Raw genomic sequence first — 12,524 nt, forward strand, 5'->3', positions numbered from 1 at the left:
CAGAAGACTTTAGGACCACAGCCTTCGATTTGGCTGCATGTAAGTATGCACAGGGAACTACACAGCTTCCAATGGAATTCCTGCCACCTACTTGGGGGCGGCTAAATTAAGAATCCAAGACCATGCCTGTAAATCTCTAATGATGTCTCTGGCTCACTGGGGGAACAAATGGATAGAGGTCTGACAAAGCTTGCCTGACCTGAGAATCTTTAGCTCGTCCTCATGGAAGTCCCCGCAGAGCGCCACGCAGCAGGAGGTGCGGGGCTAAGCACTGGCTCTAAGGCTGAGGATGCCCATCACGGCAAAGACCAAGCACCTCAGCTTGGTTCTTTGACCTGAAACTCCTTGCTGAGAACTTGGAAAGTCTACTTTCGAAGACTCAATCTGGAAAGGGCAACAGATGCTCTGGTCTGTCATTCTCGCTGGAGAAAGACTCTTCTCTCAGATTTTGCTCACACTCATCGGGTGGGCCCCATTCTACGCTTGGTTCTGCATCCTGCTGTCTTACTTAATTGTTGCAACACCCTGCAGAGGCAAACTGTCTGCACAAAGAAAGAAAAAGAATCACTGAGTTCTATGATCAGACCTGCTGGCAGCAATTCCAGGAGGAAGTGAAAGGCTTGTGTGCTGAGGCCAGGCCAGTGCCTGCTGCAAGCCTGCGCTCTGAGCCTGGCCGGTGGGGAGGAGCCAAGTAGAGGCAGGGCAACCTTCAACAAGACACTTCACTTCTCCAAGCCTCAGTGTGTCCATCTATAAACGGGGGTAGTGCTGCATACAGTGCAGTGTTTTTATGTGCAATAATGCCTATTAAGTGCTTAGTGCGTCACTCGGCACACGGCAGAGCACTCTGTGAGGGCAGTTATTATCGTTACTCTGGTTATTATTACTTTGTCCTTGGTGGGGGATCCTGAATATGACTGAACTGTTTCTGGAGAGACTCAGCAGTTCTGAATCCAGGGCCTGTTTATGAAGCTCTCCACATTCCAATTTGTCACCTCCCAGAGTCCCCACTGTCCTGTGGCAGGTCCATGGAGAAGAAACACAGGTACTGGGAGCAATTCTGACTATTAAATGCTGATGGCAGGAAAGGCAGTCCCAGATTCTGTGCCACGAATGCAGAATTTGGAAACCACATTATCCTCCTAAAAAGGTACTTAATCTAAGAACACACGTGGGCTTTACACCGACACGTGAGACATGGCCAAGTGTCCAAAACAGGTTGCTAGCCTGGCTCTGGTGTGGCTGAGTGTGACCTTCATGCCCCTCATGTGAAAAATGGGGAGGGTTTTCAAATAACGGCGGTGAGGAAATGCAGGGCAAGCAAATGCACACTGCCAAATGCCCCTCAAACACGACTGTTTTATAATATAGGTCACATACATTTAATAATAGAGAGTATGTATGTAGTTCCAGGAACTCAGTAGCTGCTCATCAAATGTTTCTTGAATTGCTAGAAGAGTTATCTATATGAAGTTCTTAAAACCCTGGCTAAGAGTCAAACAATAAGGACATTTAATTTAAAACGCAAAGTATTTTCGGGTGCAGCCAATTAGGCACTGCATTTATAAAAGATGTCTGTCCCAGTCAAGTTATAAAATAGGGCTTTCTGCATCTAGGGATACCACAGGCAGGAACCTCTGGCACGGGAGACCAACGCAAACGCCCGTGGAAAGTCACCATTTTCCAGGTATCGCGGTGAGGGCAGCGACGCTTCTCTGCAATAAAGCAAACTTCGGGCCAGAGAAGTGACTGCATTCCAGCGTGTACATGGCTCCACCTTTCTCCTCTGGGGGATCAGAACCAGGTTCTTCGCAGTGCTGTCAGTGTGTGACCCCTGGTCCTCACCTGGGGCCCTGTGCTAAGGGGCCACCATTCAGAGCAAAGTGTGACTGAGTTCCCTGGTCCAGGGGAGGGTGCTGAGGCTCAGCCCCTCAGGTTGGTACAGCCCTTGTGGGGTCCAGGACTGGGCAGTGTGCACTTGAACACGGACCCACTCCAGTTCCCACAGTTTCTCCGTGAGAGGTAGCATGTATATAAATATTGAATCTACTGATGCTGTGCAAGGGGGAGAAGCCTAAAGATGGCTGGGCGGGAGCTATGCACACATGGATGCTGAGAACTTGAACCAAAGGCCAGAAGACTGCAGGGCCAGGTAGGGGGTTGGTGGGGAGAGTGGTGGGAAGGCCGGAGGGCTTGCTGCAAGCTGGAGAAGTGTGACTCTGGACAGAAGAGGAGCCCCTGTAGGCAACCCTGTCACAGGTTACCTCTAACTTCTATGAGCTGTGATCTACGTGTGACCCAGGCACAGGGCAGATGGGAGCCAACTCATTCTCATGTAAGAGTGTCATCACAAACCATGGGGTTCTGGTCCAATATAGGCCACCTGGACAAGGCCAGTCACGGTCAGTTACAGGTGCTGCAAGCTGGGACTGTGCTAGTGAAACATCTGGGTCTGCTCTCCAAGCGACCAGAGGCACCGTGTCTTTCCAAGACAATGCATCACAGATTCCCACAGTGATCAGCTCCCTGAGTGAACCCCCAGTAACACCTGCTGGTTTACAGTGATTTCACAGGGGCACACCTGTGACCTCTAGCCTCTCCTCAACTCCAACACGGCCCTCAAGGCCTGCGGCGTGAGGCCCCCTGGTTTTGTTAAGATTGTTTCCCGGGGCCCCACCTTTGGGGCCTTGCCACTGCTCCCCGAGTGTGGCCACCTTTGCCCTTCCTCCTCCCTGCAGAAGGCTCACTCTGTCCTTCCCTCTGATCTGCTCACAGAGCCTTCCAGACCCAACCAGGGCAAGGTTCTGGGAGGCTCAGCTCTGAGAGGCTTGGCCCTGGGCTCCTCTGCTTTTGAGATGCTGATGCTAGGATGCACTCATGCCACCCAGGGTAAGTTTCCCCGGTGTTGGGTGGGTGCTGGCCTCTCCTAACCTCAGTGACCTTCTCCACAAGGCAGCAGCCAACACCACACCTGCTTGCCCTGTGAGCAGAATGAGATGTGGATGTTAGAGCTTTATACACTGAAATGTTGATAAGATGCTTGTTAAAACATCACTGAAGGCAGCCTCTGTGCCGAGTAAACACACTGCCAGGCGAGGAGACTTACATAACCAAAGAGGCAGCAACCAGAATTAAAGGTATCGACTCTAGAGAAGCAGTCATCAGTCTTTTTTCCTGTCCTACCCTCCCGCGGAACACACCATGCTCTGCAGTGGGTCGAGAGGACCTATCAGCACCTCAGGAGGTGTGGTGAGGGGTGCAGAGGGGAGCCACACACAATTTGGAGACAGTCCTGCAGGTGATTCCAACATACCTGCTAACAACTGTGATTTCTCCCTATGGGAGGTTGCCATCCTTTTAGCTAATTTTTCTTATAAGTATCATTTTTTAAAAAAGATTTTATTTATTTATCTTTAGAGGGGAAGGGAAAGAGAGAGGGAAAGACCAATGTATGGTTGCCTCTCATGTTCCCAGTTCCCCCGCTGGGAACTGGCCTGCAACCCAGGCATGTGCCCTGACTGGGAACTGAACCGAGATCCTTTGGTTCTCAGGCCCGCGCTCAATCCACTGAGCTACGCCAGCCAGGGCCTTATAAGTATTATTTTAAATTGAAGCTTTTGGTAGTTTTGCTTTCTGTGCTACAGTGAGCATAGTGCAGGTGACTGCTTAATTATACTGCCTCTGTTTTAAAGTGTCCCAACAGAAGACTACAGAATAGAGTCATCAGAAAAGCAGCCTGGTAACGGCAGTTGGGTTCTTCATTAATCACGGGTACGGAATGACCCCTACAAGTGGCACTGTGCTTGAGCACATGTCAGGACGGGCGGGGAGGAACATCTCCCACTTCTGAGTCTTTTTCCCCGACTCTTCAAAGGTCAGAGGACATACTACTACGTGTGGAGAGTGAGGTGTGCACGGTAAACTTGGCTCGACAAAGTGGAACACAGGGAGGGAAAAGACTGGGAAACACCCAACTGTCAGTTTATTCTAAAAAATTTATGAATCAGTTGCTTAAGGGAAGGGAAGGAATATCAATCACGAAGAGATGGAGAGTTCTGAGGTGCTAGAGAAGGTGCCCACTGAGTCCCTGGGTCCACTCCCCTGCAGAGTGCCCCACCAGGGTGTGCTGGTGGGGACACCTCTGCATGCTCGACCCTCTTTAATAATCTCAAGAATCTCGTGAGAGCCACCTCCCACACCCCACGGGTGACTGTCACTAGCATCTGTCCTGGAGACCACTGCTAATATTCCTGCGAGGCACCTGCAGTTCCAAGATGGTGAGAGAGCAAGAAGCTGCAGTATCCTCGAACAGATCCTAATTTGAGCCCCACACAGAATGTCCCAAAGTCCCTACAGCTGGCCAGTGTGATCCGAGAAGGAGAGGGCTAGGGGGAAGGCAAGGAAGGGTGGGGGAGGGAGGAGAGGAGAGGAGCGACCCAGGGACGTGCAGGTGTGGCTTGCTGTTCCTTGTGTGTGGCCCCCAGCGCTGGGTCAGAGAGCCAGTTGCAAAAGCATCAGGCTGTCATTCTGACAGGTCTCATTCATAAAATATTTTCCTAATAATTGTATCGCTGCTTAGTTTAGACTTGAGACTATAAATTATACACATTAGGGGGGGAAAAGCCCTGGGAAGGTATCTCATTCAATTAACCTTATTCCTTTGGGGAGGGCTAATGCCTCCCGTGCGTGGGTTCGATGCTGCGGAGAGCTCCACTCCTGGCGACGAGGGGTTAAGATAATTAAAATCAGAGAAGTCTTGTTACTAGAGGATATGTTTTGATTATTAGATCAGATGAAGATAAGGGAGCAATAATTTTGGAAGAAGTATTGCTGAATTGTTTCATTAACTGCACAGTATTAAAGAATTCCCCCAAGATATGGATAAAGAACATTAATTTGTGAAAACTGCGTTTCATTTTTTTGTGAAGGCAAACATTAAAACCTTAACTGATTTAGAAGAAATTGCTCTATAATAAAAAATGTAAGGTCTACAGCCTCCCTCTCATGCAGTCACATGCAGAATGCATTTGAGTCAGACCCTTCAATGGCAGCAGAGGAGAGAAAGGAGAATTATCTAATAACAATGCCAATGCTGGGGTCAGAAATGGCTGTAACATGAGAAAATTAGATTTAATCTAGAAGTAAAAAATGAGCCCTGGTACTCTCTGGGTGGGCTGATGAGAGAAAAAGACACACTGAAGATATAGACGCCATGGCTGACGATAAAGGTGACCAGGTCTCAACCACCTCCCCACAGTCACAGGACCGTCTTCCCCGAGGGGCTCAGGCACCTGGCAGTCTCTCGGGCTGTGGGGAAACCCGCCCCAAGGAGGCAAAGGAGAAACCAGTGAGGGAGAGCCGCGGTCCCACCAGTGCCAGCGGGGTCAGGCCAGTGAGCTGCCCTGAGAGGCTTGCTGGGAAGTTACTGAGGTCTGGGTCAGAAATGTGGTCAAATATTGAGCAGAAAGGTCTCAATGAAAAAAAAAAAAAGAAATCGAAATGAACCTAACTATATGCTAGAATTGCTTTATATAAGAAAAAGTTGTCTTGACATTTTTACAACTAATCTCGACCTACCTTACCTAGTGTACAATGACTATACTTGGCAGTCACTCACTCATTCACTCACACCTCACAAATGGACACTGAGCTGGGGCAGGGGGCCCGAGTGGGCATGGCTCAGACTGGGGAGGGAAGGCAGAGCACTGCTCTGGCCTGGGAGCAGGGACCCTGAGCCTTTGCTGATCCTCATCTTCATAAGATACCCTGAGAAGGCCCTTCTGGCTCTGACATGCTATGAGGGTCCCAGGACTATCTTCAAATTATACTAGTAACTTCAACGGACTGAAAATACATTAGATATTATATACATATGTTTTAACATAATGAAAAAGGTTTCAGGTTCTGGGCTTGGGACACAAGGTTATGAGAAACCCCAGAAGGATCTAGCTTTTGTCTGGGCTGCTATGGCTCCCTCCGGGAGGGAAGAGACCAATCGTGAGCTTTTGGGCTGCCTGTGGCACAGCACAGTCCTGAGGGGCCAAAAGTGGCCCTGCAGCTCGAGCATGGCCCACAGGGTCTGGCGTGCTCCTTGCTTTCATTTCATTAGGGCCCAAAGAAAGCCCGAATTTCAGTGTGCTGGGTCTTCCCATGGGCAGCCTCCTCTAAGGGCATGTTTATGCAGACGGCCTGCGGACTTGACAATCACTCTAACCCAAGAAGCACACAGCATCTCCAGGTCCACCTCTCCAGGTCAGCCCCAGTTCTCAGGTGGTGAAGCAGAGCCGTGGGTGGGTGGGCACTGAGGATGGGGATTTCCACCAAGTGCTGTGTGCAAAAATGGTGGGTCAAGAGGGAGGTGATGCCCGGGCTGGAGCTGGCAGAGGGGCTTCAAAGTCCATCTCCCTTCCTTGGGCTCCAGGACTCTGTCTCCAAGGTTCAAGGCTGACACACTGACAATTCTAGATGTGATGCCCTCCAACAAAGGCTCTGACAGAGCTTACTCACCCACGCTTCTGACTGAGGAGCCCAGGGGAGCCCCATGCCTGTTCTACTGTTCTCACTGGAGGCAAACTGTTGTTGATGGCTGGGGCTCAGGCTGAGAAACATCCAAGCAGTGATTTTTGCTTTTAAAGGAGATCGAATTTTATCTTTTTCCGTTATCTTTGCAGACCACAAAAAATGAGAATATCATGTGGAAGGACCAAGGCAGGGCCAAGGAGGCAGCTTTGGAGACAAGGTCTCTGTCACGGTTACTACACCCATCAGACGTCCCACACACTGGAGGGCAGAAGCAACCCACTGAAGAGCTCAGGGCATCAGTGGTGAGCCAGACCACTGAGGCAGAACCTGGGCTCCCTCCGGGGATGCATGTGGAGGAAGACATAGGGTGTGTGTGCGTGCATCCCACTCTCCCTGGCCCGCCGGGCCCCATGGTGCCCTTACTTTGAGTGTGCTGTTCTTGGCACTCAGCTGCTGCTCGAGCTGGGAGATCTGGCTGGCCGAGTTCTCCCGCAGCTTGGTGAGGCTGGCCTGGAGTCTCTGCACGTCCTCCACCAGCTGGGCAATCTCCCGCTCTTTGGCGGCCAACTCAGCTTCCAGGCTGGAGCGGGTCAGCACCTCTATGGCCTGCTCCTAGGAAGGAGAAAGGAAATGACAAAACTGCACCAGCTTTAGGCAGGTGCTCAGGGTCAGGTGTGTGGTCGACCGTGGCCAAAACCGGCAGATGGGAGGGTGTGGTGGGGAGCCCACGGTCAGACTTTATTTCCTGCCTCTACTTGGACTGGAGCAGCTGACTGCCCCCTCCCCCCCCTGCCCTGACACCACTGTTCCATCTGCACAGTGAGCCGCCACCTCGATCCGTCCATTCGATGAGCATTTATGTGTACCAGGCATGCAGTGGGGGACAAAAGGGTGGAAGACCCTTTCCTCACAGGGCTTCTACTCAGTGGGATAGGTGGGTGGGTGGGTGAGATGCACTAATGCGTTTATTAGTAGCATGAATTATGTTGGGTGGTGATAAGCACCAGAGAAAAGCTGAAGCAAGAAGGGGTCATGGGGTCAGACTTGAGAGGCAAGTGGGGTTTTTAATAAGATGGTCAGGAAAAGCCTCATGAGACGGCGATATCTGAGCAGAGATCTGGGGGAGGTGACAGAAAGGGCCCTGCTGGTGGCTGGGGGATGACTGCCTCAACCAGGGGACTGGCAAACAGGAAGGCTCTGGAACGTTGCAAAGTGTTTCGATCTCCCACCAGATGGGATTTAATGTCCTTTTGGTTCATCACTAAACTACCTCTAGGCGCTGTGTTGTTTGACAAATTGATTCTTAGAGTCAGTGATTCAAAAAGAGTTAAAAGATGTAGAAGATGCACGTTTGGAGTCCCTCTGCTTAGAAATTCATATGCTGATTAATATTTCTAAAAAATGTATCCCCTTCCCTAATTTATTAATAGTGGAAAATAGGCAAAACAGGGAAAAGGTATAGAAAAGAAAAGAAAAAGTTAAATCTGTAATTCCACTTCCCAAGGATTAAGGGTAGCCTTGAAAAAGAAGATTGTATTTATTTATTTTTAGACAGAAGGGAAGGGAAAGAGAAAGAGGGAGAGAAACATCAATGTGTGGTTGCCTCTCGTACACCCCCAACTGGGGGACCTGGCCCACAACCCAGGCATGTGCCCTGACTGGGAATTGAACTAGTGACCTTTCAGTCACCCCACTGAACCACACCCATCAGGAATAAAGTAGTACTTTTTTTTTTCAAGTTCTGAAAGTAGTAACGGCTCCTGAAAGAATTCTGAAAACTTTTCTGCGGGGTAGGTGCACATCTGGGTGTGGCTGATGGGACCGGGAAGATGGAACCGCACAAGGGTCTCTGACAGCAGAGACCTGGGGTGGCTTGCACTGCAGTGTGGAGTGCCACCAGCCTTGTGGTCACTCACTTTCCATCTCGGTCGTTCCCATACCAGAGTGGAAAATGGGAGCTGCAGCCCCAGGTGGTGGAGGCAGCCACGCCACTCCACGCACGATGTTCTTGTCAAAGGCTTTTTCACCTTTGGGGCTGTCAGTTGCTCAGACAGATCATTCTCCACATCTCCCTCCTAGGACACTAAGGCCTCTACGTGCAAAGAAGTGACTCCTTTCTGTTTCCTTGATTTGTGTAATACCGTAAAAGAAGATTTTCATTTCTCCTGCCTTCTGGAAGATCTGCACATGACCCTGCCCTCCCCCGCCCCAGCACCTTCCTGCCAGCTTATTTAAAAGGCACAGGCTGTCCAGACCAGTTCGGGTCAGAGCGCGCTCCAAGGACAGATGCCAGTTCACAACCATTGCTGGTGCACAGACAAGAACAGAAACTGAGAGTAAGTGTTTAGAAATGCTTATGGCAATTCAACAGTGCTGTGACATTTTTATCGTCTTTTATAAAACCATTAGTATATGACAGATTGGAATTTTAAAAATCAAAACAAGACTGTCCTTTTCCACAGAGAGAATGAGAAGCACTGCCCTAGACAACACTGGGTGGGTCAAGGTCAGGGGGCCCAAGACAAGTCCTCCAGCAGCGCCAGGGGGTTAGCACCTGAGACAACAGTGAGAGAAGCCGGTGGAGGTGCCTTCTGAGGAGGAGAGAAGGGCACAGCAGGAAAGGGCTGCTGGGTCTCTTATCTGAAGGAAGGGGGGCTCCATTTCCACAGGTGGGCATAGTGGTGGGAAAGGGCAGGGAGCAGGGCACAGGGAGGCAGCGAGGCTCAGAGGCCAGCTGGTAAAAGGAGAGGGCATGTTGGTGACTGATGGTGAACGCTCAGAAGGGCGGCCAGAGGTGCCTGCGTTTGAGCTGGCAGGCCTGGGCGGGCGGTGAGGGGACTCAGTGGCAGTGGTATTCAGGGAGGTCGGTCCCATGGTGGGTATAGGAGGAACCATGGCATCTAATTTAACTTATTTATTAACTTTCCAACCTGAGGGATGCCAGCCATACAAACCGTTTCAAGTGCCCTTAGGGAGTATGTAAAACAAGTCAAAAGGTGATCTGGGTTGTTTTTTGAAAGAGTTTATGTACTTATTTTTAAACAGAAGGGAAGAGAAGGAGAAAGAGAGGGAGAGAAACATCAGTGTGTGGTTGCCTCTCACACGCCCCAAACTGGGAACTGGCCCACAACCCAGGTATGTGCCCTGACTGGGAATTGAACCGGCAACCCTTTGGTGTGCAGGCCTGCACTCCATCCACTGAGCCACACCAGCCAGGACCAATCTGGGTTTTTAAACAGGCAAGTGCAAGTTACTGTATCAGGGACAAGTGTCTCTAATAATACAGGGTGGGGCAAAAGTGCTTTATGGTCCTATGTGAAATAGAGTTTTGTCTTGTATTATTATTATTTATTAGTCATTGTATTATTTGCCACACGAAGAACTGTAAACCTACTTTAGCCCTACCCTGTATATGTAAAAACTGCAGCTCTCAGTGCTGTGGGCCCAGGGTGAGAACCCAGGGGCAGACCGCCTGCTCAACTCCTGAGGCCTGCTATGGCCTGGCCACCAAGGGACCTTGGGCACATCAACTAACTCAGGAAACCGGACCACAGATTCTTCACTTAGGATGTGGCAAAAATCATTTCTGTTCTGCATGAACTAAATGAGATGAGGTAACACACCCCAAGGTAGTAAGGCCTTGGAAGCAGCAAAGATCACCCTACTCTAAGCCCAAATGCGGCTTACTCCCCTCTCACACATGAGGGCACCCTCGTCCCATTGTGAAGACACACCGGGAAACTAGGAGAGAAATGAGCAGGGCCCAGGGAATGACCAACAGGCTGCAGGAGGAGGCGGAGGCCTGTGCCTGGGGGTGACCCTGGCTTCTGTCTGAGGGCACAGCTAGAGAGGAAGTTGTATGATGCGGTGAACAGGTGCTGAGCGGGGCAGCCTTCACGGATGCAGGGTGGTCGCTGTCAGGAGGCTCGGATGCTGTTGAGATAATTACCTGAGAGGTGAAGCAGCCACGGATTTACAGAGGGCCAGGACAGTGAGCTCCTCTGTCCACCCAGGACTCCACTCAGCTGCACCTGAATCATCTGGGGGCTTTAGAAAACATGTGGGTCCTGGGCCTCACCCTGGAAACCATGGTTCAGGGGGTCAGGACTCCCTGGTGATTCTGAAGGTGTTTGGGGTCAGGGTCCTGGCTCAGACTATAGCCCCTAAAAAGAGGGGCTGACTTTTTTTCAAGTGTGAACAAGTGTGAAAGAGGCCCCTGTTCCCCTGTGGGCACCAGAACGAGGTCCGGAGTCTCCAGGCTCCAAGGCCTGTAAGGGAGCCCTGCAGTCCCCGGGGGGTGGCGGGGGGGGGGCTCTGATGGCTTGGGAGCTGGGAGAGGAAACGTGGAAATGCTTTGTTGAGCCTAAAAACATTGTATTAAAAAAATAAAAGGGCTTACGATGATAATGGTGGAGGTGTTTCCAAAGGGAAAGATGAAGGTAAAAACGGAAGTTACTGAGTAGTAATCCATTAAGTTCTATCCCTGTGAACCCATTCGCCTCCCCTCTCCCCCAACCTGCTCATGTGAAACATCCCGATTGTGTAACTGTCTAGTGAGTCCTCCTACTGAGATCAGAACATCCAGGCTGACATAAGCCAGATAATCACTTCTTTTATCCTGCAGCCATTTTCATATTAAATAGGAATGAGACGCAGGATCGAGGCTCTGTGAGGAAAGCCTCATTGTGAAATGATGGTGCGCCTAGGACCCCAGCCTGCGAGACACACACGAAGTCAAGGCTGACCTTAGTTTTACTTACTCCGGGGGGGCGGGGTAGGGAGTGGGAACCTCAGCTTTACTTCTCTTCCTTGCTGCCGCTTCTATTCCTGCCAACTCCTAGTAGCTGAAGGAGGCAGGATCTACGTGGTGTATGCATTCGACACATTTACCTGAGAGACAGGTGGATTTTCCTAATACCACTGTTTATTTAGGTTCAAGAAGGTGGCCTGGTATGGTACACCAGAGCCCTGAACTGATAATGCTTGTTTGTAATACCTGATGAAGGACCTGCATATACCCTGTTCTATTTAACGTACACAGAGGCGGGATGGCTGCATGTGGGGAGAAAGGTGGACTTTGGAGCAGGACAAACTTAGGACAAATGACAGCTTGATCATTTTCTAGCTATGTGACCTTTGGCAAATTCTTTCACTCCTCGGGGCCTCTCACTTCCCCTCCCTGTAAAACGAGGACACTAAACCCTGCCTCTAATGACCAGGGTGTCACGAGGCAGAAACGAAGCAACCCTGTGAGGCCCCGGCCCAGCCCTAACGCAGAGCAGGCCCTCTCTGAGGGGCAGCTCGCCTCCCCAAACCTGCGAGTCCCGTAAGACGCCCAGCAGATGGGTTTCGGGCTTCGGCAGATCTATGGAGTCTACCGTTTCTCTTTTGGGTGCTGCCAGCCAAGCCCAATAGCCATTCTCCTGCTGGCCCAGTTTCCTGCGCTTGCTCCCTGGCTGCCTGGAGCTGACGGACTGTGGGAACGAACCCCCAAGGGCCGCTGGCAGGGCCGCTCCTGGAAGACGGAACCTGTGCCATGTAAACACTGCACTCAGCCAATGATGAAGTGCTTAAGCACCCCTAGGATCCACAACTTACTCTTCCTGCAAAAACATTCATTTCTTTCTGAAATGTTTTGGTTGCCACAGTCCAGGATGGTGCCAGAAATCCTCTCAATTGAGGCATTTAACTCAGGAGCCCTGTGTGGACATATGAGGACGGATGACTTTCTCCAGAGGACTAGGATCCACTACGAAGGCCAGGAGAAGCCGCACTGCCCCTCTGTCCTCTAGGGCCTCCTCCTGCCGAGACGCTGGGTCTGGTGCAGGTACACTTCGGGGGGAGGGGCGACGCTGACAGAGCCAAGGGGGCATTTCAGGTAAAATGGAAACCAGAGTGCTTGAAATATGAAGGATGCAATGGTTCTTAAATTGGAAAACTTTGCTCTATATCTCGAGACACTTAAATCATGTTTTACTTAATGTTAATGTAAAGAAAGAAAA

The 12,524-nt window shown here is 50.7% G+C and overlaps 1 protein-coding gene across 7 annotated transcripts in view; it reads right to left on the bottom strand.

The window, feature by feature from the left end:
• CUX1 (cut like homeobox 1) overlaps window positions 1-12,524 on the bottom strand; it is a 364,975-nt gene that overhangs the window by 78,112 nt on the left and 274,339 nt on the right. For 4 of the 7 annotated variants that reach the window (XM_037054846.1, XM_037054841.1, XM_037054845.1 and 1 more), the window contains exon 11: window positions 6,946-7,134. In XM_037054846.1, coding sequence (XP_036910741.1) covers window positions 6,946-7,134 — 189 coding nt within the window. The remainder of the gene's footprint in view (window positions 1-6,945; window positions 7,135-12,524) is intronic. The other 3 variants (XM_037054847.1, XM_037054842.1, XM_037054844.1) reach the window with 1 other exon arrangement.

The sequence above is a fragment of the Sturnira hondurensis genome, unplaced genomic scaffold (assembly GCF_014824575.4).
Source record: "Sturnira hondurensis isolate 20B ecotype Veracruz unplaced genomic scaffold, ASM1482457v3 Scaffold0008380, whole genome shotgun sequence".
Classification (NCBI taxonomy): domain Eukaryota; kingdom Metazoa; phylum Chordata; class Mammalia; order Chiroptera; family Phyllostomidae; genus Sturnira; species Sturnira hondurensis.